The sequence below is a fragment of the Hydra vulgaris genome, chromosome 03 (assembly GCF_038396675.1).
Source record: "Hydra vulgaris chromosome 03, alternate assembly HydraT2T_AEP".
Classification (NCBI taxonomy): domain Eukaryota; kingdom Metazoa; phylum Cnidaria; class Hydrozoa; order Anthoathecata; family Hydridae; genus Hydra; species Hydra vulgaris.
The window spans coordinates 863,278-890,954 of NC_088922.1; the positions used below are offsets into that span (position 1 = coordinate 863,278).

General features: G+C 28.9%; 1 protein-coding gene across 5 annotated transcripts in view; it reads right to left on the bottom strand.

The window, feature by feature from the left end:
• Positions 1–27,677, bottom strand: part of LOC100209603 (intersectin-1) — a 104,759-nt gene that overhangs the window by 46,323 nt on the left and 30,759 nt on the right. For all 5 annotated transcript variants that reach the window (XM_065792019.1, XM_065792020.1, XM_065792018.1 and 2 more), the window contains exons 17-24: positions 25,194–25,466; positions 8,806–8,869; positions 8,229–8,329; positions 4,664–4,807; positions 3,723–4,076; positions 3,029–3,187; positions 2,814–2,949; positions 1,000–1,172 (exon numbers count right to left, since the gene is read on the bottom strand). In XM_065792019.1, the coding sequence (XP_065648091.1) occupies positions 1,000–1,172; positions 2,814–2,949; positions 3,029–3,187; positions 3,723–4,076; positions 4,664–4,807; positions 8,229–8,329; positions 8,806–8,869; positions 25,194–25,466 (1,404 nt within the window). The remainder of the gene's footprint in view (positions 1–999; positions 1,173–2,813; positions 2,950–3,028; positions 3,188–3,722; positions 4,077–4,663; positions 4,808–8,228; positions 8,330–8,805; positions 8,870–25,193; positions 25,467–27,677) is intronic.

Genomic DNA, 27,677 nt, shown 5'->3' on the forward strand with positions numbered 1-27,677 from the left:
CCCGCTTAGCTAATTGTTTGAATGCTAAAGGACATCATGCCAAATAATAACTTCTAGTATTCAATTCATAAAACATTAATTAATGTTTCAAAGATATTATTTTTATCAATTGTAATGGTTACTAATATATTTTGATAAAATAAATGAATAATTTAATGAAAACTGTGTTTTTTTATGCAATGTTCCAAACTTATGATCGTGACTGTGTGTGTATATATATAATTCATATGTATATATCAACCCTCAGAATTTGCCGACCCCAATCTTTTAGAGGTCGGCATCAGGTCAGCAAAAATTATTTGATATAAAGGTCTTACAAACATAGAAACGAGGTCGGCAATTTTTTGCCAACCTCAAACACTTTCAGCAGTTAGGTCGGCATTGCCGAATGCCGACCCTAATTCCGAGGGTTGATATATATATATAATATATATATATATATATATACATATATATATATACATATACATACATATATATATATATATATATATATATATATATATATATATATATATATATACATATATATATATGTATGTATATATTTATATATCTATATATATTTATATATATATTTTATTTTAAATATATAATCTTATGTTTAAAATATTGATGTAATCGTTTTCTTTTTATTATATTATATTTTTTTTTTAGAATTAACTTGAAGCAACTATAAAGCTTATTAACAAGTAGTGTACGTACATTGACGGACTTAAATAGGTAAAACATGAAAGAAGTGTACATGTGAAATAAATGCACGGACTAAGAGTTTTGGTTTGGGCATTTTGAGATTTTTGATTTTTGAAAGAGATTTTGAGATTTTTAAAAAATCTCAAAATATTCTTTCAAATTGATTTTAAGTCATAAGGTAAAAAAAAAAATCCAAATTAATTTGGTTCTAAGTTAACTTCAAATAAATATTTGATGTTATAATTTATGATATAAATTATATTTATGTTAATATTATACTATAAACAGAATTTAAACATTCTTTACTCTAAATTCCTTCGATTCTATAACTTGAACATAATTTCCAGGAAACATCCCAATAACACCATTGCAATAACCATTCCACCACTCTCCATCATCATTAAGAACTAAAATTGTATCACCTTCATTAAATGTCAAGTCCCCATCTGGACCAGAGTAGCTGTACAATGCAATACACTCTGAAAATAAATTACATCTATGGGCTTAATTTTATAAAGATAAACACAAGAGTTTCATTAATACATTCTAATATGTTACATAAATTTATTGCACGGTTATTTATTTTGTTTAATCCAAAAAATTCTAAAAAAACAAACAACAAAAAACAAGTTTTTTCATAAAGGAATCGTACAGAACATTTTTTTGAAAGTTGTATAGGATACTTATTTTTGAAGAAATTGTACAGAATACTCAATACATACTTTGTATGGACCAAAACAGAGTTATTCATAGTGTTTGGTCATTTTAGTTTACTTTGAGAATACCTTACCTGTAATTTAAGAATACCTCAGATGTTAATTAACTTAATCTAAGAAATAGGCATTGATATCTAATCAATGCCTATTTCTTAATTTACAATTGTAAAAATGGACTCAAAGAGAAAACAACTTTTTGTAAATTTTAATATTTTAAAAAGATAAAAAATGTACAAGTAGTGACAAATGTACAAGGAGATAAACATTTTTTTTAAACATTAAGTAATATATTTAATCATATTTTATGCACATCTGTAATGCAAAAAACTTTTCAAGAAGAAAAACCTTAGAAAATTTAGCACTATAATTCTCAATAAATTTGAACTTGAGAAAAATTCCCTAAGACAACAATACAGTTGATTCCCAATAACTCAAACCTCCAAGGGACCAAGGAAAATGATTGAACTTAAGGAATATTTGACTAAAGCGAATTCCTGTTAGGTCAAACTTTAGCTGATATGAGATATTAGTTTGAGTTAAGGCAATTTTTCTTTATTCAATGCTTAAGTATATACATCAAACTTACACCATTATACTAATGTTTCAATGTAAGAAGTTACAGATGGCATTCATTCAGTACATTCAAAAGATAACATTCAAAAAAGTTTAGTGATGCAATGATTTCTTTATTGTTGGTAATAGAATTGTGTCTAAAAGGTAGGCAGTCTTTTATCTAGAAATTTATTGAACTATAAAATAGTTGTTTTTCAACATTTTATCATGATTTTATCTTTTAACATTAACTTTTAACATTATAATCTTTTATAGCATTATTTTATGTTTGATAAAGATCTATTCTATTCAGATCTGAATAAAACAATAAAATAAAGAAAATATTAGGCTATAGTTATTTATGTTTCATATTTAGACTTCTTTTTTTAAAATTTTTTAAATTATGTCAATATCTTTAATAATCCAACAAAAAGTTTAAGTTATCCAAAAAAACTTGCTGAAAGGGGACAACAAAATGATTTGACTTAACAAAGTTTGTGTTATTGTTCAACGTAACTGGAGAATTTTATTAGTAATCGGTTAAAAGATTTCCAGGGACCAAATGATATACCTTGGGATCATAAAAATTTGAGTTCTGGAGTTATATGTATTTCTCTGTACTTATATGTATATGTATTATATGTATATGTATTATTTATATTTATATGTATCTGGAATTATATGTATTTCTGGATTTCCAGGGACCGAATGATATAGTTTGAGATCATAAAAATTTGAGTACCTGGAATTATATGTATTTCTCCAAAATTGTGACAAAACATTGGTCCAGTAATAATTTTCTAACACTAAGCAACAGAATGAAATAACATACATTTATTACATTGAAATTACCTTTATCAATTGTAGAAGACACATTTACAACTTGTTCTTCAGAAGCGCTTTTTTTGATAATAGTTCCAATATTCTCAATTGAAGGACTATTATCAACACCAATCGGCTTAACATAAGATTTAGGAAACCATCCACTCTAAATTTTTTTTTTAAATTTTGCAACACAAATTTGAAATACTTTAAAAAATTCAAAAATAAATTAAAAGCCAGCAAACCTCCCCATGACACTCGCCAAACCACCATTGATCTTGCTGCTGCTGGACACTTATCATGTCACCTTTATTAAAACTTAAATGGTCATCTTTTTTTGCGCGATACAAATACAATGCTACTACTTGAATTTTTTCACCAAAATTCTCGCTTGCTGCAACAGGCTTAAAATGTAAAAAAAAATTCAATTAACTTTCAAACTTAAAGTAATGATTTTGACAGCCGTAAAACCTAATAAATAAACATGTTTGAATAAAAAAATTGTGCAGATTTAGCCAAAGGACAAAATTAAAAAAAGCAAACATAAAATTTAAACTTTTGTGTTAACCATTTATATAGGTTTTTCATGTTTTTTAGTTTTAATATGACCATTTTGTTGCTCATTTAATGGACTTGCTTATAGCATCCATACAAAAGTAATAACACCATTAAGATAATAATAACTTTTGTATTAACTATTTATAAAATTTTTTGTTGTTGAAGTTTTTCATGCTTTTTAGTTTTAATACAAACAAGTTGCCCATATAGAAAAATTTGAAAAATTTATGTATTGAAAGTTATCATGACAGCAATTCTTATTTAATTATTGTCATCATTACGATTATATTTTTAGTTCTATAAAAATCCATTTAACTTTTTTTAGTAACTTTTTTTGTGACTTGTTATAGAAAATATTTTTTATAAAAATATAAAACTTACCGCACCAACAGTTTGATAAATATCTTCAGATTCAACAATAGTATCATTTTTATTTTTCATTGGAGATGCATACAGGTCAGAAATATCTAAATTTGTTTTAGAAGGTGAGTCTGCCACATAATCATAATGAGGAAACAGATCAGCATCTTTTTCAAAGTCTTTTTCAGTGTTTGATAAAGGTTGCAAAGGCTTCAATGTTGCCACAGATGGTAAGAGAGCTGTCTTGGGTCGATTTCCAGATGGTTTTGTTTCTGGTTGCTTGATAACTGGCTTTAATTTCGGGAAAGATTCTTTTTTTTCATCAACTTGTATCGATGAGTTTTGAGTATTATTATTTCCATTTAGAGCCGAAACCTAATGAAATATGTATATTTAACTAACATTTATTTTGATATTATGAGTCACATGTTTTTATTTATCAATGAAAAAACACCTAGAGCCAAAACCTAATGAAATATGTATATTTAACTAACATTTATTTTGATATTATGAGTCACATGTTTTTATTTATCAATGAAAAAACACCTTAAAAATAGATTTTAAAGATAATCCTGAAAAGCAAACTTTAAAATATTTAGATATTAAAGAATAGCTGGTGACAACTATGCATAAAGATATTATAACAGCAACCAAAAATAGGGATGAAGTGGGTAATAACTTTGAAGTATGGCAAATGATAACAGATCAGTGATTGGTCTTCTACTGTTAAGAACTTGCTTTAGACTGATAATAATTTGTTATAATGCATGCGTGCATGGTTGTGAAAAAAAAATTTAATGATAATAATATGATACAGAGATCTACAATAAATTATAAGAAAAAAAGTGATGAGCAGTGATGAGATAACGTGATAAGTAGACAGTTATAATGGTGTGTATAATGGTGGAAGATTGAAATGGTAAATTTTAATATCTTTTTATAAAAAAAATGTAATCTTATACATTTGCTCTTGGATTAAGTTCAACATAATCGCTAAATGTGTCACTCTGTATCTTTGACGCATAATTTGCTGGAAAAAGACCCTCAGCACCTTTAAATGTGCCACGCAACCAACCAGTTGGTACAGTTTTATCATTTTCATCAACCTAAAAAAAAAAAAACTTACTGTCAACTTTTTGTAAATAATACAATTATTTATAAAAAGTTGACAGTTTAAAGTTATTTAAGATATTTAAATCTGAAATCTAAATTTATACTGAATTATTTCAGATACATTACAGTTTAATCAGCTAAATAAAAAAGTATAAAAAAAGAGGGAACTTTTTTTTTAAAAAAAAAGTAGCAAAAAACCATTATCATAACAAAATAAATAAACTAAACAAAATACATTTGTTTATTAAGGATTTTTAAAATACAAGCTGTCACCAAGAATGATTTTTTTTATTTTGCAAAAGCATTAAAAGACCTTTGTGCATACATTGAAAAGTATATCTTACAATCATTTAAGCTAATGAAATAACTGTTTCAAAACTAACAAAGCATAAACTAACACAAAAAATTAAAAAAATTCAAAGCAAGCAAAGTAGATTATGGACTGCTAATATCATGGCAGTCCATAATCTACTTATGCAGAGCCGGCTCATGAGCATTTCTTAGTGTGTGTAAAAAAAAATTGCCATCCTTAATAATGATTAAATTTTATCAGAACGACATATTTTATTGGCAATTTTTCATTTAATGTTGATCTTAAAATTTGCCGGCTGTGTTCTTTGCACACTTCACACACGCAACCAGCCAGCATTTATATGTATTTATGGATTGCCATGATATCACCACAATTTGGTCTTCTTCAAACAATTTTACCTATTTCAAAAGTGCCATGTACCACTTGAATTGTCTAACTGGTTAATATTAAAAGCTAAAAATCTAAAACAAACCTTAACATCACAATTTTCGAAATTTTGTTTTTATGATGTCAAGTTATATAAAAAAAAAAATGCAAATACAAAAGTAACTAATAGCCTGATCAATTAGAAACTTTATCAGCTAATAGTTATATATGACAGCTAATAGTTATATATGACAGCTAATAGTTATATATGACAGCTAATAGTTATATATGACAGCTAATAGTTATATATGACAGCTAATAGTTATATATGACAGCTAATAGTTATATATGACAGCTATAGTTATATATGACAGCTAATAGTTATATATGACTCTTTAAATTCATCTTAGCTTTATCAGACGTTGAAAGATGATAATAATGATAATAACCTTGGTATGTCTAGTAACCTTGTATTTTACTACAACAATGAAACATTTGCCAACCAAATAATAAGAGATTTATTAAATATAACTTTTTTAAACAATAGATTTAAGAATACTAGATTTTTTAAACTTTATAATTTGATTTCAATCATTACATATTTCCAACAGCATTTTCTATTTGCAGATCTTCTACAACTTATGTAACCAGCTTTAGTAAACACTTCAGTTCAAGTTCAAGCAGTTTTAGTGAACACTTCTTTTTAATAGATCTTTTTCGTGAAGCGTGACATTTGATAGTATAATTTCTCATAAAAGAAGAAATTCATAATACAAAACTTGATGACTGACTTAGATTAAGAAATAATTAAATTAACAGATAAGAAAAAAATATTACAAGAATTAGTAAAAGGAACTTTAATTGTTTCAAAAACACTCTGTTCTTATAACAATCAAATTTGACTTTTCCACTCATGTTTTTACATTGTTTGTGAAAAAACTTCAAAAGCTGTGTCTGCTTGATACCACAACTTACCACATAACTTTCTTTATTGTTTAAAAAATTCAAGAACTCTTTCTAAACTGGGCATTATCATTATTTAGTGCCAATTAGTCTACCCTGTAAATCAGGATTATCTTTAAACAGTCTAGAAAAATAACTTTATATTGAACTAACTTCCAATAACCTTCTTAGTGAGATAGCAAATGCCTCATGAAATATATGGAAGTCAAATGTACCAATGTCATCTAAATAAATAAGAAACAACATGACTTATGTTTGTTGATTCAGTTTCTATTTTATTTAATTCATTTATTCCATTTTAGAAGATCAGAAGAAATCATTAAGGCAATCATAACTCATAACTAACAGTTAATTTCAGTATTTACGAATTTAACTTATATCTCACAGCTATTGACTGTCAGGTGAATGCTTACAGGATTGATATCACTCACTGTAGATGCCATCACAATGCTTTCTGACGCTATTAATTTTTTATTAGTTTTATTTGAAACTCTCTCTTAGATTCTGAAACACAACTCTGAAAGTAACAAGTCTAAACAAGACTGCTGTGGAGAAAAACAGGGTAAGGACTGTATTTCCAGTTGTGTATGGTGGATTTGATTTTTGAATCTTTTTATTGTGAGCCGAAATTTTTATCATTAGTCTACTACTGCATTGCTTAAAAAGCCTAAGAATACTACTTGACTTTACTTCATTGTGATTTATATTCTCAAGAACTTTGAGATTTTTGATTGTGACAATTCTTTAGTCACTTTTTTTTGGTTTTTCTAACTTCAAAACTATGCTCATTTGCATAAGTATTCATGATATGAATTATTTCTACCTATATTCATAAGCATGTACTTGTTAATATTTAGTCAATATTTACGTTAATCATAAGTCATGCAATACACCAAACCCTAATTATATTAATACTTTGTTGAAACTCTAACAAATTCTTTAAATATCCATTTGGTTTAAAAGGCTTGATTCATTTAGTATCATCAGCATAAATAAAACATTTCAAGTTTTTTTGTAAGTTAATTATGTATAATAATAATGGGTAGGTAAAAAACCATGTGGTTGACAACTTGTTACATTCACCCAATCAAAAACATCACGACCCAGAACAACCTTTTGCCTCCTACTTATTAAGAAAGCCTCAATCCAATTTTGCATTATGTCATTTCCATACTTTTATAAGTTGATCATTAACTTTCAATGTGGCGCTTTTTCAAAAGGTTTAGAAGTCTAAATATATCATATACACATTACTTTTACCATATCCACCCATAATACACCCAGCAGCCAACCTCCAACCATTATCACATCATCGTAATGTTGCTTCTCTTTCTCTTTTCTACAAATACTATAATGGGCAATGCTCTAAAGAGCTACTTCTCTTGTGCCATCTACTAAAATTCATTCTCGTGTTACTCGTCATTCAATTAAGTCTCATCCTTTTTCTGTGACTGTTCCTAAATGCTCCAAAAAATTTTATTCATCTTGTTTTTTTCCTCGAACCTTTGGAATTCGCTTCCTTCATCTTGCTTTCCTTATTCATATAACTTGCAATCCTTTAAGTCGTCTGTCAATCGCTATCTTGCTCTACAATCTTCATCTTTTCTCTTCCAGTAACTTCCAACTCAAATTAGTAGTTGTTTGCAGCCTTGTTGGGAGCAAAGACGTTAAAAAAAACAAAAACAAAAAACAAATTTGCCAAAACTTAAGAATTTAAATACATATTGTTAATATCAGGGTACACATATTATTATAAAATATTTAAAGCATACCTGAACAATATCTCCTTCTTTAAGATTGAGTTCATCAGGATTACGATTTTCAAATGAATACATTAGTTTATATGGAGTTCTTTTTACATACTGGTTTGAAACTGCAATATAAACAAACAAACAAAAAACTTTTAAAATAAGAAAATACATTTCTATTAGAACACATTTTTGTTAAACTATACAACAGTTAAAATATTTTTAAAAAAATAAAAAGCTATAGGAAGACAAATAAACTGAAGAAACCTAAAGGAAGATTAGAGAAGCCTTTTTATCTTGATCATTCCCACAAATTATAATGTGAAATAAATAGAAAAAGTAGGCTTGCTTTTATAAATGAAAGATACAGAAACTCTCATCACATCTATGTACTCATCACATCTCTCACTACTAATATAATTGCTCTGTTCTTTTAAGAACATTGAGCACTCTATTGTGTAGAATACTTTTTAAAGTTGTTTAAATATATATATATATATATATATATATATATATATATATATATATATACACGCACACACACACAAACATACATATAAAATTACTAATAAATTTTAAAAACAAGAATGAAAAAAATTACCTTGAGATTTGTCTGGAGTAGCAACAGATAAGACTTGAGACTTTTCTGGAGCAATAGAAACTTTCTAAATTAAATATAATTTAGAAAATTTAAATTACTGTTATTAAATTTGCACGAAACCATAACAACAGGATAGTCTACATAGTACAACAACATCTATTATTTCATATTAGTACCATCTAAATTTGCAGAAGTAAATAAATAAATATATACATATGCTATTAGCTACACAATATACAGGGTATCTTAATGAAGGAGAGGGTCAGAAATATTTTAAAAACCTAATAAACAAAAATAATAATAATAAATCTTATAAAATCTAAATAATAATTTAATAGCCTAAAATATTCTAAATAAACAGGAGGGTTTGAATTTTAAAAAAACTTTAAATTTCTAAAAATATGAAAACAGCTAAGAATATTTAGCTTTATCACCATGAACAAATTTTTTTGGACACCTTAATGGCTTCCACACATAAAAATAACACAAACTAAAAGTAATTGAGTATGATTTAGAAACTTAACTCATTAAAGAATTCAATTTTTAAAGAAAATAAAAAAAAAATAAAAAACACTTCTCATTTCTTGAAACAAAATATAGTTTTTTAGTCGGTTTCATTAAATTTTATCTATGATGGAGAGACTTTTTTTGTGACATTTTTGTGCTTTTATTTAACACTTTTAAAGAAAGTGTTAAATTGATCTTATAATGTAAAAAAATTGCAATATTTTTTTTAGCTTTCTCTGAAATTTAATAAAGAAAGTGGTTCTAATAAGCTCGAGGGTAAGAAAGGGGGGGGGGGGAGGGAAAGGAGTGTCGGAAAAAAATTAAAATCTAATATATAATTAGCTAAATTATTATTAATGGAGTAAAAATTATTTTATATTTTAGTTATCAACTTCAATTGATATGTCAAGTATCATGTTTAAAAAAATCAGAGAACTGCTAGTTTTAGCTGTATTGAATATGGATTACAAATGAAAAGCCAATTTCATGACTATTTCAGAAGTTTAGCAAATTCTGCTGAGTAATATTAATATCTATTATCTAGTTGACACACGTCCTACAGCTCTGGAATACAAAATTTAGTTTGGCCTCAATATCCAAAGCTGGCATAATAAAGAAACTGGAAGAACTTATGGATGTTAATAAAATATGTTTTAAAATAAAACCTCCAATGAATTTTGTCATTTGATATCCTTGACAATAAAAAAAATAAAGAGTAAAATAAAGAACAGATCTTTTATGATCATCAAATCAAAGATCATAAAAGAGCTAGGTATCCACCAGCTAGTAAATGACCGGGGCTGGTATTTGACTGTGGCCAAAACTGGTTCTACAGACAGTATTGCATAAACACTGGTGCATATTGAATTGTTATTATATACCATATCAATATTATGCACCAATGTTTATATAGCCCAGCCCCGGTTGTTTACTACCACCAGCCAAACAGTTGAGGATTTTGATAACAGGCAGTTGATACCAAAAACTTAAATCTTGATAATGTAGAGCAACTAAATACAGAATCTCTCAAAATGATGACAGCTCTGATGATTTTTAGTCTTTTGAATCATCAAAAAGAAAACCTAAATCAAAAATGAGTAATAATATTTCTCAAAATAAAAACAGTGTGTAAATGCATCTTTACCCACTCTAAATCAATCTATTTTTAGAGCTGGTAAAAGGTTGCAAATCACAACTCTGGTTAAACTTAAGACAGCTTTGCCTATTCAATCATTCTTCATCATACATATTGATGGCAAAACTCAGGCTTGGACAGGAATGACGTGCAATTGCACGCTGTAACTGATCACACTTATAATTTTTTTTCTTTACAATTTGACTACAGTAGTTTTGATGTTTTAACAATTTAAATGCTATAAAAAAATGTTATGAACTTTTAATTGTTGATCTTCTCTAAAGTTTTTATTCTATCAAAGACTTAAAATAAAAAAATTGATTTACATGCAATGTTTAAAATAAACGCATATTGTGTAAATTGACAAATAATGTTATATTTACATTTTTTTCATGTAGGTATGTATTTTTATGATAAGTTTAAACGTTTGAAACTATTTTTGTCTTTCTAAAAATCTTTTGAAAGATAATTTTTTAAGTTACTTTAAATTATGAATAAGTTAAACTAAATCTTCCGTTGCAATGAAATGATTTAATTTCTTTATTTTTTTTTGTTTGTATTTTTACAAAAAATTAGTCAAAACTTTTTTATTTAACTTGACTAACTAATGAAATGATTAAAAATTACTATTTTAAATGGACTACGGTATTTTTTTAAACAATTTTTTTGTGCAACTTTTTGAAAATAATAAATGTTAAAACAATTTCAAAATAATACATATAACACTTTTAAATAACTTAAATAATATTTGTTCATTCATTAAAAATTCAATAGAAGTAATTTGTAAAAGCATTCACGGTCAAGTTGTCAAAAAATAAAATCATTTGATTTTATTTTTTGACAACTTGGCGCTTGTTTGCAGGCCATTCCTGTCCTAGCCTGGAAAACTGTGGCACTAAATAAATATGGCAATAAAGAAGTAGAATGGTCCTTCAGTCAGAGAGATTGGCCTGAAAACACTACAAAGTAATGGAACCTCCAAAAAATTAGCAGCTTTGAAAAAGGGAACATAAGAGTATGATGCCCATAAAATATTTTTAGCTTAATTTAATTTTATAAGTATTTAAAATGTTAAGTGGTTAATGTATCACTTTATTTTGAAGATTTTAGATATCATTGTAAAGTAAACATAAATATTTCTGAACAAATGTTTTTTAATAATAACAAACTGTAGTATTAGCAGTGTCAATTTTAAATAAAAATCTATCAGAGTTTCTACTTGTAGTTAAAGATGTTAATAAAGGTTTCTGCATGTAGTTAAAGCTGCTTGTAGTTAAAGATGTTAATAAAGGTTTCTACTTGTAGTTAAAGATGTTAATAAAGGTTTCTGCATGTAGTTAAAGCTGCTTGTAGTTAAAGATGTTAATAAAGGTTCCTGCTTGTAGTTAAAATAAAAGTTTAGTAGCTAAAGATGTTAATGTAAACATTTTCTGAAAAAAACTTGTAAATTACTTAAAATGTTTCCTATATAATACAATTGTAAAAACTTTATATGTTTTTATGTACAGCTTGATAATATGCTAATACTAAGCTTATAGTATTTCAATACTTTGTTAATTGTATTTTAGTAAGTTATTAGTTATATTTCATTAAGTTATTAATTAAATTTTAGTAAGTTATTAACTATACTTTAGTAAGTTATTAATTATATTTCAGTAAATTAATTATACTTCAGTAAATTATTAATTATATTTCAGTATCCTTGACACATCCTTAACAAAGAAAGTTTTTAACCTTTTTGAGCAGAGCAAAAAGCTGCAAAATATTCCAACTATTGACAAGGAAAATAAAAAACAATTTTCAACTCTGTAGAAAAAAACTCTGAAGAAAAAAACTATCGAAACTGTTTGATATATTTATTTGTTAATGTAAAGATCTAAAGAAATGCTGATGTGCCAAAGTTAATATGGTTCAATTCAAAGTTAATATGGTTCCAATATGGATTCTCAGGCAAACCTGCTGCAGCTATGGAATCAGATGTACTAAAGGATATTCGCATTATGACAAAACAAAGGTTATAGACCAAATGTTATAACCTTAACCCTAACCCTGAGCAGCTGTGGCGCAGTGGTAGCGCATTTGCCTTGTAAAGACTTCTTGGGGCACTTAAAAAAAACAAAAATCCAGAACAAGATAAGGTATGAGTGCATGAAAGACAGGGATAACCTGAAATATAGCGAAGTTAGAGTAAAGGTATTAAAATTTGATGGCAAAAAAGAACCAGAAAATGTAATTTCCCAAAAATAAAATATAGAGTAGATATGAGCTATTCTATAATGATGGAGGAGCACATATCCTTAATTCATGAAACTGGTGGAGGCTACTTGGACACTGCAGTTCTTTTCATAGCTGAAGCATTAAAATCTTCATTTTTTCAGTACTCTAAAGAACACAATACCATTTTGTATTATTTCAAGTTCCTACTCTCAATTTTATCGTAAAGAATGCGTGTAAGTTAAATGATTGAAGTAACTCAAAGTAAGCAAATGGAAGAGGCAAAAGAGCATCACATTTAACTAGGTGATCATTTGGAAGTTATTGTGCCACATGCAAGCTGTAGAATGTTGTGTAAAGATGGTGACAGCACATTTTGCTGCAGTTTGTGGCGATATGAAAAAAGATAGTGTAAAACATGTTTGTCTGCAATCTAGGAAGAATACACCAATACTTAACACAAAGGCACACTATAACACCAACGGTACAATTTTTCTCTACGCATGTTAATATTATGTAGAAAGCGCAACTATTAAATTTGAAAACTTCTTTAAAATAACCTGTTAATAGACTAAGAATATTGCATTCAAAAGAAAGGATACTACTAATTGAGTGAGACCAATTTAATTAAGGTGCTTTAGTAAGTAGGGTACTGATTTAATAGATTTATGAACTTCTATCTATTATTCATTCCATTTAAGATATTTGTTTATTAGGATTTCTAGGTACTTGTAGCTATCAACTAATTTGAATTTGGAGCTTAAAAGAATCGCAATAAAATTGCAACTTCATTAGAGTGACATCTCTCTAGTTTACAATTCTCTCTATATTCCTTATAATTTGTGACCCCTGCTCTGTCAGTACAGGTTAATAAAAAATTATATTACTTACATTGATACATATGCTTTAATTAATAACTAAAATCTTTTTCAGATCTTACAATGGTTTTGGTAGAATATGGGATTTTAAGGTCTGAATTATTTAGCAGATAAAGTCCTTATTAATGCTCACATTTTAGACTTTCGAAAATAATGTTTCATGTATTATTAAAACTGCTCTACCCTCACTACATAAGAGCCAAACACCCCAAAAAAAAACAACTGATTTTAAGTTTGTAAGTAAGCTAAGAAATAGGTAATATGTAAATATACATGTATAACTAAAAGAGCCAAAATAATGTCCTGCATACAACATCTTGCATAAAGTGCCTTATCTTATCAGCTGATGTAATTTGTCTTGTTGAGGATAAAATCTTTTGTATAATTTTATATTAATTAAATAAAAAAATATATATTTTAATTATAAAAATTTATTAAATATAGTTATTGTGTTAAAAAGTTAAACTATGCAAGTAGTAAATTTAAAAACTGCATATTCAATATATTGACGAATATTTTCTTCAAAAACAAAAAGCTTTTTATTTGAAAACATTTTTTTTATTTAAAAAGCAACTTTAAAAGCTTAAAAAGATGATTACAAGCTCAGTTTGTTTTATCAAAATCTTTTTTAACATCAATGTGTGCATTGTATATATATTTTATTTCTTGTTTTTCCAGGTTAGATATTGCTTTTAGGCACTACTTGAATACCCATATTTTACTCATACTGTCGAAAAAATTGCTATGTTCTCACTCAGCGAAGTGGAACAGCAGAGCAATTTATGTCTTTCTGGACTACTTTCTTATCCTTGAAGAAAAAACATCAATAAAAAAATAGCTATGCTTATTATATAAGCTGTTCCTGGTCACATGCATGATTTAAAATGAGGAAAGAACCTAGTTAAGCAAATCATAAAAAAAAAAACAACGACATACATTTAGATCTCTAGAGCCTAACTTTTGAGATAAGATAAGAGATTTAGCAAACTGGGAATAATAGAGCTTAGAACCAGACAGCACTTTTAACATTAATTTTTTGGCAATAATAAATAGGTGTTTGTTTCCATGAGAGTTTATTTGAAAAAGATGAAAAAAATGATTATGATTAGAGACAGCACATGCACAAGAAGGTAAAAACCATTGAGTAGAATTAGGCTTGACTTGAAACTGACAAGAAGGAATAAAAGATTCAATACCTGTCTGGATCCAAGAGGTTACATAGGAGGCTCATTTCATCAGTCGAAGGACTTTCACTAGGTAAATCACAAACAAAATCCCAGTCAGCATGTCAGGGTATTAGTAAGTAGTGCAAAAGATATCAATGAACTGAACACAAGCAAGAATCAGAGACAAGACACAAATCAAGGAGTGAAGGTAAGTGATTGGGTTGAGAAATTAAGAATTTATTAGGTTTAGACCCAGCAGGGTCAATGGTGTTAGAGCAATAACAACAATAACAACTGAGAGATAAACAGAAAGTGCTTGGTCAATTTGATCATAAATTACATCTAAATGAGCCTTGAGAAAAAAATAGAACAATCAAGAACAAAGAGAAACTTGACTAAGCGAAATTTTTTACAATTGAAAGGATAGTATCCATCACATCTTTGCAAATCAAAGCATAGTATCCATCAATACTGAAATCGAAAGAAGAAGCAGCCAAATTTAATTTAGTCACGCAAAGAGCAAATAAATCAAATGAAAATTGCAAGAAGATTCAATTAATGGAAAGATAGTTTATAGATAACAACTATTTTCAAAAGATATATTGAATCAGTTAGGTGGTGATGGTTTTTTATGTTTAATGTTTTATGTTTTATGTCTTGGGCATGGATCAAAATAGGCAGAAAAAGGTCAAATTGTGATGATCCTGAACCTGACCTGACATGGAGTAGTTAAAATTTACTGCTGCAAGCAATACTTTAAAACATTGAACAGGAGATTTAGAGCATTAAGTGGGATACTTTATAACATTGAACAGAATATTATACACACACACACACACACACACACACACACACACACACACACACACACACACACACACACACACATATATGTATATATACATAGATACATAAGTGTGTATATATACAAATATTTATATATACATACATATATATGTGTATATATATGTGTATATATATATATATATATATATATATATATATATATATATATATATATATTTACTTCTGTTCAAAGAAATTTTTTTCTAAAAAAATAATTTAAGCATATTCTAAAACTTAAGGAAACATAATTTGATTTATTATGTATAAAGCAAATTTTTTTGTCTCATTTTTCATTACAAAACAATTTGAATGGAAAAATTAAATAAAAACATCGACCTAAAAACCGTCTGAATGAAAAACGTAATTATATTTAAATCTTTAATAGTAGGCAGGCCTTGTTAAGCAGCGTTGAGCAGGCAATTTGCCTATGCATTCAGCAGTTTTGAGTTACGCAAAAACTTTTATCTTTTAGAATATTTAAATCATCTTTTGATATCGTTTATGTGATGTTTATTCAGAAGAAATAAAGTCGTAAGTAAAAGCATTTAACTGCAATTATAAACTAATAGATATTTTGTTAAAGAAAGAGTTACATATATATATATATATATACATATATACAATGTGTATATACATATATACAATATGTATATATATGTGTGTATATATATATATATATATATATATATATGTATATATATATATATATATGTGTGTGTATATATATATATATATATATATATATATATATATATATATATATATATACACGCACACTTATATTAGGGTGGTTTTTTTTATATGGAAAAATTTTTTTTTTAAATTTTAAATCGCACAACCTCTTATTTGGTGAGGTCTGATATAAAAAGCATATAGTTAAAATTTTTTTGCAAACTGAAAATGGGAAGTGGTCCCCCAAACCTTATTTCAGAACCCTAAATTGACCAAAATTTGTCTAATACCTTAATCTTGTAATTCTATTCTTATTTCATACAAAATACTGCTATAAATTGATCTAAAAAAAATAATATAAAGTATTAGAATGCTACAACATAGAAAGTTCACAGAAGACTCGAAAGCACAACCAAATTTAGATTATCCCCCTCAGTATTATTTAGCAAAAATCGCTCCAAAATACATATTTTGATTTCATTATTGATTAATGTAAGGAAAATAGGATGGGGGAGGGGTGTAGCATATAATTATATATATTAAATTTCTATTATATTCTTTCTATTATAGTAAAAAATTATAAAAATATTACTTAAGAAGATGGCTGCTTTAGAGAAAGCAACATGCTCAACTAAAAATGTTTGCCTAGTTGGATATATTCTCTCAACAATAGATGGGCCAAGTAAGTTGCCAACAAGTGATGTTGCCCTATGTAGAGTTTTTTATGAAATGATAATCAAAAAGTTAACTCTTTCAATATCCTGCAACACAGTTGCAGATAAAGTTATGATTTTCTGGTTTAATGCTAATATTCCAACTATAGCAAAGCCTCATGTAGTTGCTAAACTAAAGAGTATTTACAAGCAACATGTCCAAGTGTCTAATCCCAGAAGTAAAAAGTCAGCTACTCAACAAAAATTCACTTGCAGCTATCAACAAGCTATCAAGAAAAATTCACTGCCAAGATGAATACACTTTTTGATATGCCCATGGTAAATGGGATTGTCTCATCAAGATAAATGAAGATAAACAATTTCTGATAGACCAGAGAGGTCCCCGAAAGATGTTAATGACATCAGAAGACTTAATGTATGAAGACTAATTGTATAAGAAAGCAGTTGTAAAACACAGAAAACGCACGCTTGAAGAAAAAAGGCGCTTTGAACAACATAAAGAAAGTAAGATTATATCTACAGATACATTAATGGATTGCAATTCAGATTGCTTTTTGGATGAAAATTCTGACTGCGATATGTCAATTCAAACACAAAAAGCTTTTAATCGTCCAAATAATTCAAAGCATTCTACTATGGGCACTAGTCATCTCTCGATTACAATATCCAAATTTTGTTTTCTTGACAATCAACTTTTTCATGCAGCATTAGACAGAACAAAAATAACACCACGACAAGCAATGATGGTTGTCACACCACCCTAGCTGCAATCAGTATTGATGTAAATAAACTAACATTTTCACGCTCCACTCTAATGGAAGCTCAAACTACATCCCGTGAATCTCTTGCAATAGCAGTAAGAAAAAAATTTTCAACCCTTGGTCCCACTAGTTGCTCATTTTGATGGTAAAATATTGTCGAATGTTGTTGTAACCAGACATGAATGAATGAGAAATAGCTAGGGATCCCTGAGATATCTGCTGGTACTGGCGCTCTAATGGGAAAAGTTAAGTTTATTCATGAATGGCCTGGTGTTGAGGAGCATCTTGCAGGTCTTTGCTTTGACACAACTGCAAGTAATACAGGAAGTCATAATGGGGCAATAACTGTCATACAGAAGTCAATGAATCGAAGAGTTTTGTTTTTAGCCTGTCGACATCATATTCTTGAAATCTGTACAAATGCAGTGTTTGATGCGTTTTTTGTTTCAAAAGGACCAAACATTGAACTTTTTGGTAGAGTGAAGTCCCAGTGGGAGCTAATAGAAAAATCAAAGTTTGAATTACTTGAAAGTGATAAAAGTGGAGCTGGATGCCTTACAATGTTCGAAAAAGAGTGAAAATCCAATGTGGTGAAAAATTTGAAAAAATACTTAAAGGAAATGCAACCATTCTCACTCCTGGGAATTCAAATAGTTGTTGTATCATTATTTTCTCCCAAAAGGAGAAGAGAAGTTTTACAAGAATGAATTTTAGTAGATGGCACAAGAGACACTAGCTCTTTAGAGCAGTGCCCATTATTGTATTTGTAGAAAAGAGAAAGAGAAGCAACATTACGATTATGTGATAATGGTTGAAGGTTGGCTGCAAGAGCAGCTCCAACTATGTTTACAATGCGTTTTTGCACCTTGTCTAAAAGAGAAAGGGCATCATTAGAAGATCTGCCCCAGATATGGCAACAGTATTCCATAAAAGGCCGAATTTGAGATTTATAGAGATAGAATAGAATCCAAAGTAGGAAAGTGACGAGCTCGATAAAGAGATGCAACCTTAGCAGATGCTAATTTTGCGACTAATTCAATATATGGTTTCCAAGAAAGATTGGAAGTAAGAGTTAACCCTAGAAGATGAAGAGGTGACTAATCGAGTACATCACCGTTCATAAATATAAGAAGATCTAAATTATTGCGATAATGATTGGCTGGAAAAAAATGAGTTTTATCTGAATTAAAGTTCACCAGCCACTGTGAGCCCCATGCTGTAGCAAAAGTGAGATCTTTTCAAGCTCAAATGCCCCCTCCAAGCAATCAGAGAGTGTTAGTTTCTTATCACGACAAGAATATATGGTAGTATCATTAGCAAACAATGCCACTTTAGATGTGAGAATATCTGGAAGATCGTTAATGTAAATTAAAAAGAGTATAGGGCCAAGGATTGAACCTTGAGGAACCCCTGAAGTTACAGAATAAGAAGAAGAGTGTTGTCCATCGAGGACAACTTTTATTCTACGATTGGAAAGGAAGGATTCAATAATTTTACAGATGTTGCCGGATACACCATAAGAAGAAAGCTTATGGAGAAGACCAGCATGCCAAACTTTATCAAAAGCTTTTGAAATGTCAAGAGCGATGGCCTTAACCTCTCCACCTTCATTTAATGCACGATAAAACCTGTCAGTTATTACTGTTAGCAAATCAGCTGTAGAACGAGAAGATCAAAATCCATATTGATGGTCAGAAAGTAAGTTATTAGATTAAAGATGAGAAATTAAGTGTTTGTTAATTAAAGATTCAAAAACCTTGCTTAAGATAGGAAGAAGACTTATGGGACGGTAGTTAGACGAATCAGATCGCTCTCCAAAATTTTTGAAGATAGGGATAACAGATGCCGCTTTCCAGCAGGCTGGAAAACAAGACTCTGATAAGCACTTGCTGAATAGTTTTGAGAGTATAGACGACAGCTCCGGAGAACACTTCTGCAAGACAATAACAGGTAAGTTGTCCGGGCCACAAGCTGTAGAAGAGTCTAGGCAGGAAATCACTTTAGATACAGATGCTGGAGTGATATGAATGTCAAGCAATGGATCAACCTGTTTGTTGGCAATATCAGGTAGAACGCAACTAGTGGAATCAAGAGATGATATTGATGAAAAGTTTTTAGCAAACAATTCAGCTTTGTCTTTAGGTGAGGTGACAAAGTCTGAACCATACAAGAGAGGTGGAATTATAGATTTGCCCTTATTATTGATATTATTAAAGATCCTCCATAAGTCACGAGAGCCTAATTTTTGAAATGAGATAGGAGATTTCATGACCTGAGAATAGCGGGTTTTGGCGTTAAACAAAACCATTTTACAAATGTTTCTAGCAGTAATAAACAGACATCTGTTTTCTGGAGAACTGTTTTGCTGATAAATGTGGAAGTAACGGTTTCGATTGGCAATCGCAGCAGCACAGTGTGAGGAAAACCATGGAGGAGAGTGAGACCTGGAATCGTTGAGAGGGAATAAAAGATTCCATGCCAGCTTGAATCCACGAAGTTATGTAAGAAGCACATTTGTCGACAGGAAGACGAAAGATTTCTACCCAAGGGCCATCACGAAGAAAATCACGGAAAGAATCCCAGTCAGCTTTACTGTAGTTGTAAGAGGTTCGATAATAGGGGGATTCAGGTGATGAAGAAGAATGAGATATTAGTTTTAGAGAGATCAAACTGTGATCAGAAGGACCTAAGGGTGAATGTGGAGAAATTGAGCACTGACTAGGATCAGAAACAAGACATAAGTTGAGTTGAGAAGGTAGATAATTCGGGTTGTCAGGAAAGCGAGTTGGAAAGTTGACTATTTGAGTTAGGGATTGAGAAAGGCAAAAGTTGTGGGCTTTAATGCCTGCAGAGTCACTGACACTAGAGCTAAGCCATTCAGAGTAGTGAGCATTCAAGTCACCGACAACAACTATATTATCTGATGGATAAAGAGAGAGGGCTTGGTCAATATGATCAGAAATAACGTCAAAAAGAGTGCAGTCTTGAGATAAAAGAGCGCAATATAGAACAAAGAGAAAGGCATTAGAGTGAAGTGGTGCTAAACGAAAACACATGAAAGAATAGTCTGTGGATTCAAACCTAGTTTTACGACAAATCGGTGAATTCTTACGAATGTAAATGTCGAGGCCAAGCATGTGACTATTGGAGTCTTTACAAATTAGAGGAAGATAAACATCAACACTAAGATTGCAAGATGAGACAGCCAAACTCAAATTAGTCTCACAAAGAGCAAGTAGGTCTGGTGAACTTTGCAAGAGATAAGACTCAACAGAAGAAAAGTTATTTCGAAGACCACAAATATTAGTGAATGATAGGTTTAGAGAACTTGGTTTTTTGTGTTTTATAGTTTTTGGTACTTTATTCATTTTTAAATTAGATTGAAGAACTTGACTCAAAGCATAGATAGTACTCAGAACACCATTTAATAGCCCAAGCAATTGCCTCATTACTACTAATAAACCCTAAGCCATAACAAAGGGTTCCAAATGTGGCCTCTGCAATGCACACCAAAAGTACAAACAGGGACACCATCCATGCGCAACATGGCACTATTAATACTTTGATATTTTTCAGCTGTTGATGGAATCAGCCTCTCTGAGAGCTACCACAGAGTTCGGGAAACCTGACTACCAGCCGGCCTCATATTGTTGATATTTTATATATATATATATATATATATATATATATATATATATATATATATATATATATATATATATATATATATATATATAATATGAACTAAATATGTAGTTAAATATATTATAATAATAATATAAATATATGGCTATTGTTTTTCTGTTATATTTTAACTAAGTTATATGTCAAGGTTTGATTAAAATATGTATGTTATTTCATCCAAATAATTTTAAAATTTATTATTTGTAATATGTTTTCTTGAACGCATAAAAAAAATTTTAATTCTTTTAAAAGTGTCATTCACAATATTTTTTGTTATTTTTAAATTTATAAATTTCAATTATGGCTGAGGTAGAAATGGCTGGTAGAGGGACACCATTTAGGGCATATGGGCCACTGGTACTCACAATTAAAAAAACTGAAGAAATGTTAAAGGACCTTTTTTAAGTACTTATAACAACTTTTTGTATCTTTACTTCCTTCCCCTTGCCCCAAGTTACCCCCACTAAATACATTCATACACTTGTCGTCACCCTAAAAGTAAAACTGGTGCACGTAACACTGGTAATAGCTTGTTTTAATTCATTTCAGAAATTTATCATTTTAAAAAAAAACAGGTCTCAAAAGGGCTTAAGAAACAGGTCTGGGTCCTGGCGCCCTGAGAGTGCGGTGTGGGAATAGGTCACTGCTATATACATTTATTTTATTGTTATCACCCTAATAAGTAAAACTGATGCACGTAACAGTGGCACAAGCTGATTTTAATAGATTTCTGAAATATATTATTTTAGACAAAAACAGGTCTCTAAAGGGCTTAAAAAACAGGTCCAGGACCTATCATTTCTAGGGTGGAATCTGGGAATTGGTCATTGCTATATGCATTCTTATAATTTTTATAACCCTAATAAGTAAAACTGATGCATGTAACACTGACACTAACTTTAATACATTTTAGAAATATGTCATTTTAGACAAAATCGGGGTTCTGAAGGGGTTACAAAGCAGGTGTGATGGGGGACCACTTCCCATCATCAGTTTGCAAAAAAAAATTATCTGTGAACTTTTTTTATTGAACCTCACCAAATAAGAGGGTGTGCAATACCAAATTCAAAAAAAAACAAACAAAAAAAAAACACCCTAACAGTAAGTAGTACTTGTCAAAATTATAGCACAAATATAAAATAAAAATTGAATGATAAAAATTGAATGGAGGGTTGAATGAAAAGTTATAACTATTTTTTTATCTGAAGAAAATCATTTTACTTTTTACAAAAATGAATGAAAATTGAAAATACATGTAAAGTTAACATGTTTTAAAGTTCACTTAAGAAATAATACAGAAAAATACGCCGGTCAAAATTATAGCACACTATGTGTTATAATTTTAGATTAAAAAAAACATTAGAATTCGATGTAATATGAAGAAATGTTGAATCTTTTAGCTCTAAAAATTTGAGAAATACGATCTGGAACAGAATTTACCAATTTAATGCAAAGATCAATCAAAGCCATGTCCCAAATGTCTTGAGTAGCATCCTTTAGGTCATTTGAGTTGTTTATGTTGTAATTTTCGAGTTTTTGGTCAATAATTGGCCAAAGATTTTTGTTCGGATATGCATCTAGTGAAGTAAGTGGTGATTCTAGGAGCCAAATATTCTTTGTTGCAAAACCATTCCAGAGTTTTTTTTGCTTTGTGACGCGGTGCGTTGTTTTGCATAATATAACAATCTTCAGCTTCAGAATCAAAAAAAGTTTCCATATAGTCAAGTAACTCAGCAATAACTTCTAAATAAGAAGCATTCAAACGACCTTTGTATAACTTCAATAAACCTATTCCATTTGCATAAAAATATCCCCATACAGAAATAGTTCCACCACCCCCTTGTGCTCTTATTGCAAAATAAAATAGTAAATCTTTTTCATTAGGAAAATGACATACAAACTTATGATTCTTTCTATTTATGACTTCAAAATACAATTCTTTGCTAAATACCACATGATGCCATTGATTTTGAGTCCGATCAACATCAAGTTCAAGTTTCACAAGATCAAGATCAAGTTTTTACACCAAGCGAGTCTCTTCATTTTCTGAGCCTTATTTTGAAAACAATGCATCTGTGGGTAACTTTTCAACCCTTTTTCTATCAAACAACAACAAACTGTTCTTGCACTAATGGTTTTTTCTTTTGAAGCATTCAACTCCATAGCAGTTTTTCTACTTGAACCAGTACGATTTTTTTTTAGCAAGTGTCACCATAGAGCGGTCTTCTGTAAAATTAGTGCACCTACAACATCATTGTCCTAGTCAATTTTTCATTGGCAAACTTAACTTAACTTTATCAGCAATATTATAGACAAATTTTCTGGAAGTTTTAGCATGTTTAGCAATATCAGCAATATTAAATTGCTGTTGAACTAAGTTTTTTACAAGTTGTCGCCACTCAGAGCTCACTGCTTTGCAACCCATTGCATAAACTTTGTTTTAATTTTAAAATTACTGAAAAATTATAAGATTTGCTATTTTAAACAAATAACTATGATGCTAGTAGATAAATAAAATATCATACACAACAATGCATCAATGCATTTAATCATTCACACTGTCAAAATTACGTATGAATGTGAGTGTGCTATAAATTTGACCAACATTTTTTGCATATGTTTGTAAAATTATTCATTTCTAAGATGAATAATGAACAAAATTTTTAATTTTATGTGCACATTTTAAATGACTTGTGTAAACACATTTCAAAAATACAGTACCTCTCAACAATATGATTAATGCATACAAAAATTTTACATGACAATCTTAATTTAATGGGTTGTGCTATAACTTTGACCAGTACTTTATATATATATATATATATATATATATATATATATATATATATATATATATATATATATATATATATATATATATATATATATATATATATATATATATATATATATATATATATATATATATATATATATATATATATATATATATATATAAAGCAGATGTATAGCCATTGAAAAATATTTTTTTTGTAATAAATTTTTTAATTTAAATTTATTATTAAAAAGTTTATTTTCTGCTTTTTAGTACGAAAAAGCCTATATTTTTTAGCTAATGTTTTTGCTATATATTTTTTTTCTACTTTTAGTCTTTATGATGAGTTATGGTACTTAACAATGCAAATTATTGTTATGTAGCAAGTACTTAACAATGCAAATTATTGTTATGTAGCAAGGTTATTGATATGTGGCAGCAATACTATTATTAAACAATGTTCAGACTACAAGAAATAAGAGGAAAAGTTGCCATTAAGTTCAATAGTAACAAGCAACATGGTGCAATATAGGTACAATATTTATCTCAATGTGGGCTAAATGTTGCTAAAATATTGCATTAATACAAAATGTACACATTTTGATATATATAGTAAATATTGATTTTGCTATATATATCAAAATGTGTACATTTTGATATATATATTGCAATATAATGCCAATATATTTTTTTATTATAACCAATGAAAAAACATTAAATTAAAAAAAAGAGCAGCATGGGAAGGAATTGAACCTGCAAGCCTGTTAGCTGCGCCTCAAAATTAGACCCACACACAGGACTACACTACTGTATTGCAGAGAAAAAAAATTAAAGAAATTAAAAATTTTTTTTGCTTACAGTTAAGGTTTTTATTATATAAACATTTGTATGAGCTTACAAATAATGTGAGCACTAATGTAATAAGAACATTATTTGTATAAGCGTACAAATAATGAATTCCTATAAATAAAACATTAAAATTTACACAGCACAAGATTGCAGATTATATTGATGAAGAAGAGTGTTATTGCATAGCACAACACGATTGATGATGAAAAAAAATTTAAACTTATACCTTTTTTTCTATTCTTTTGTTTCTCATTTCTTCAATTTGTTTTGTAATTTCAACTTGTTTTAATTTCTTTTCATCATCTTCCATTTTTTTTTCCAATTTTTGCTTATCTCTTTCTCGCTCATTTCTCTCTCGTTCATTCTTTTCTCGCTCTATTCTTTCTCTTTCAATCTTTTCTCTTTCTATCTTTTCGCTTTCAAGTCTTCTACTTTCTATTTCAAATCTTTCTCTCTCAATTTTTTCTTTTGCTACCTTTTCTTGCTCAGCCTGCATCACCTTGGTAAATATACATAAGGTAAAAGTTTTTTTAAAGTTTTAATTTAAAAAAATAAATTAAAGAAACAAACAAAAAATTACAAAGATATTAATTTTTATACAAATGTAAAAATTAGGGGTGTTTTGGATAAGCTATCCGACTGGATAAGAGTCTTATTTGGTATCAGATATCTGGCCTGATAATAATTTTATCCGGTTTTTTACATACTCAATATTTTATGTTCGTGTCATATGAAAATTGAAAAATTGAAAATCTAGAAATGTATTATTAAATAATCTAATGTTAATGGTTACATATGTGCAACAAATCAGTTTATTACTCATTAATATTTCTTTTATCTCAACATGGAGAAATTAACACTTCACTACATTGAGGTAGCCTTGATTGCTTTTTTCATAAATAATGAAAACAATCTTCCGAAAATATAGATGCAGGTGGTGCTAGTAACTTGAGTGCTAATTCTTTAGCAGTTGAAACTTCTCTTCATAATCAGTGACATATCCAGGCCAATTTTGATACTGGTATACCGGTATGAGCACCCAAATTTTTAGCCCAAACTCCAGCTCGAAGTATTTCAATACTTATATAATACTTACATAAGTTTATTTTTTATAGAGTAAAGTGAATACGTTCGACTGTTTTCAGTAGCATTTTGATGTTTTTCGTGCCGATTGGTACTTGAGATCCGGAAATACAGCGGAGAAAATAGAATAAGTCTCACCTTTATTTTTTGTTATAACTTAACAAAAATGGCAGTGAAACAATTATTAAATCTACTTTATTTCTTATTTTCTTCTACTATAATTAAAAAGTTTATAAATTGGTATGTTAAATTAATTACAAATGGAAAAAAAATTAAAAGTATTCAATTTGTGCAGAAAATAGAATTAGCCTCATTTACAATATATACAAGAGAGTTCAGAAAATATTTTTTTTACGCAAATTTAATATTTAGTATTGCTTCCTGATATTTTAATGACTTCAAATATGTGACTTGACATACTAGTCACAAGATTTTGGATAGTTTCTATAGATATTTCATTCCAAGCTTCTCTGATACGAGTTTCCGCTCCAATGTGGATCCATATTGCTTACCATTTTGATAAACCTTTCTAGAAAGTGTTCCCCATAGATTTTCAATTGGGTTAAGATCTAGACTGCATGTGGGACATTCCATTATGTGAATATTTTTTTCTCTAAACCAAGCTTTTGTAAGCTTTGAATTATGGATAGCAGCATTGACTTGTTAAAAAGGGAAATTTTACGCATTAATTCTTTAACATGTTCAAGCGAACTTATTTCTTATAAGTCAATGTAGTCCTGTGAACTCATTTTTGGCGAAATCCATGCCAGTGAAAGTTTTCCAGCAAAGGAAAAATCCTCCCAAAACATAACAGCTACACCACTAAAGTTACAACTCATCTGAGTTGCTTTCTCTTTTCGAAGATCGTGCCAGTAATATTGATAGCCATCAGGACCATCTAGATTGAACTTTTTTAACCACTAAAGAGAACTTGATGCTACTCTTCCTGCCAAGACATGTGTTCTTTTGCAAATCTAACTTCTTTGTAATCTAATCTAATGTAATCTAACTTCTTTATGACGAACATTAAGTTTTGGTTTTAGTTTACGCTTTTTCCAAACTGTGTTTGGATCTTCATGTAAGATTTGTCTCACATATTGAACAGTTACAGGTAATTGTAAATCAGCACGAATTTGAGATGCAGTCATGTGCTTTTGGAGATCTTTTAGTTTTCTTTGCAACTTCCCGATAAGATAAGCCTGTATCTTTGTATGTTTTGATTACTGCTAATTCTTTATTTGTTAAACGCTTACCAAGTCCCATTTCACATTTAAGGTATCAAAAACTAAATGTTACAAACTTTACTAGCACTGATTTCACAGTCTTTGTCTAACTTACAAATGATAATAAAAAATTCAAAAATGCGTATCATCATTGATGATTCCAATTATTTATAATGCCATTACTTTTTTCTATAATCGAAAATTAAATTAACTTATAAAGATTAAAGAAAACTACAACTACTTAAGCAGTTTTTACAAAAGAAACTTGATAAGAAATACATTTTGAACTTCCTTGGGCAGCTGAAGAAGATTCAAAATTTATTTATTTTCCTCTTCATACAATTTACAATTAATTTTTTTTTGCGTGATTATGCAGTAGAATTGTAGAAAATCACTTCTGACCA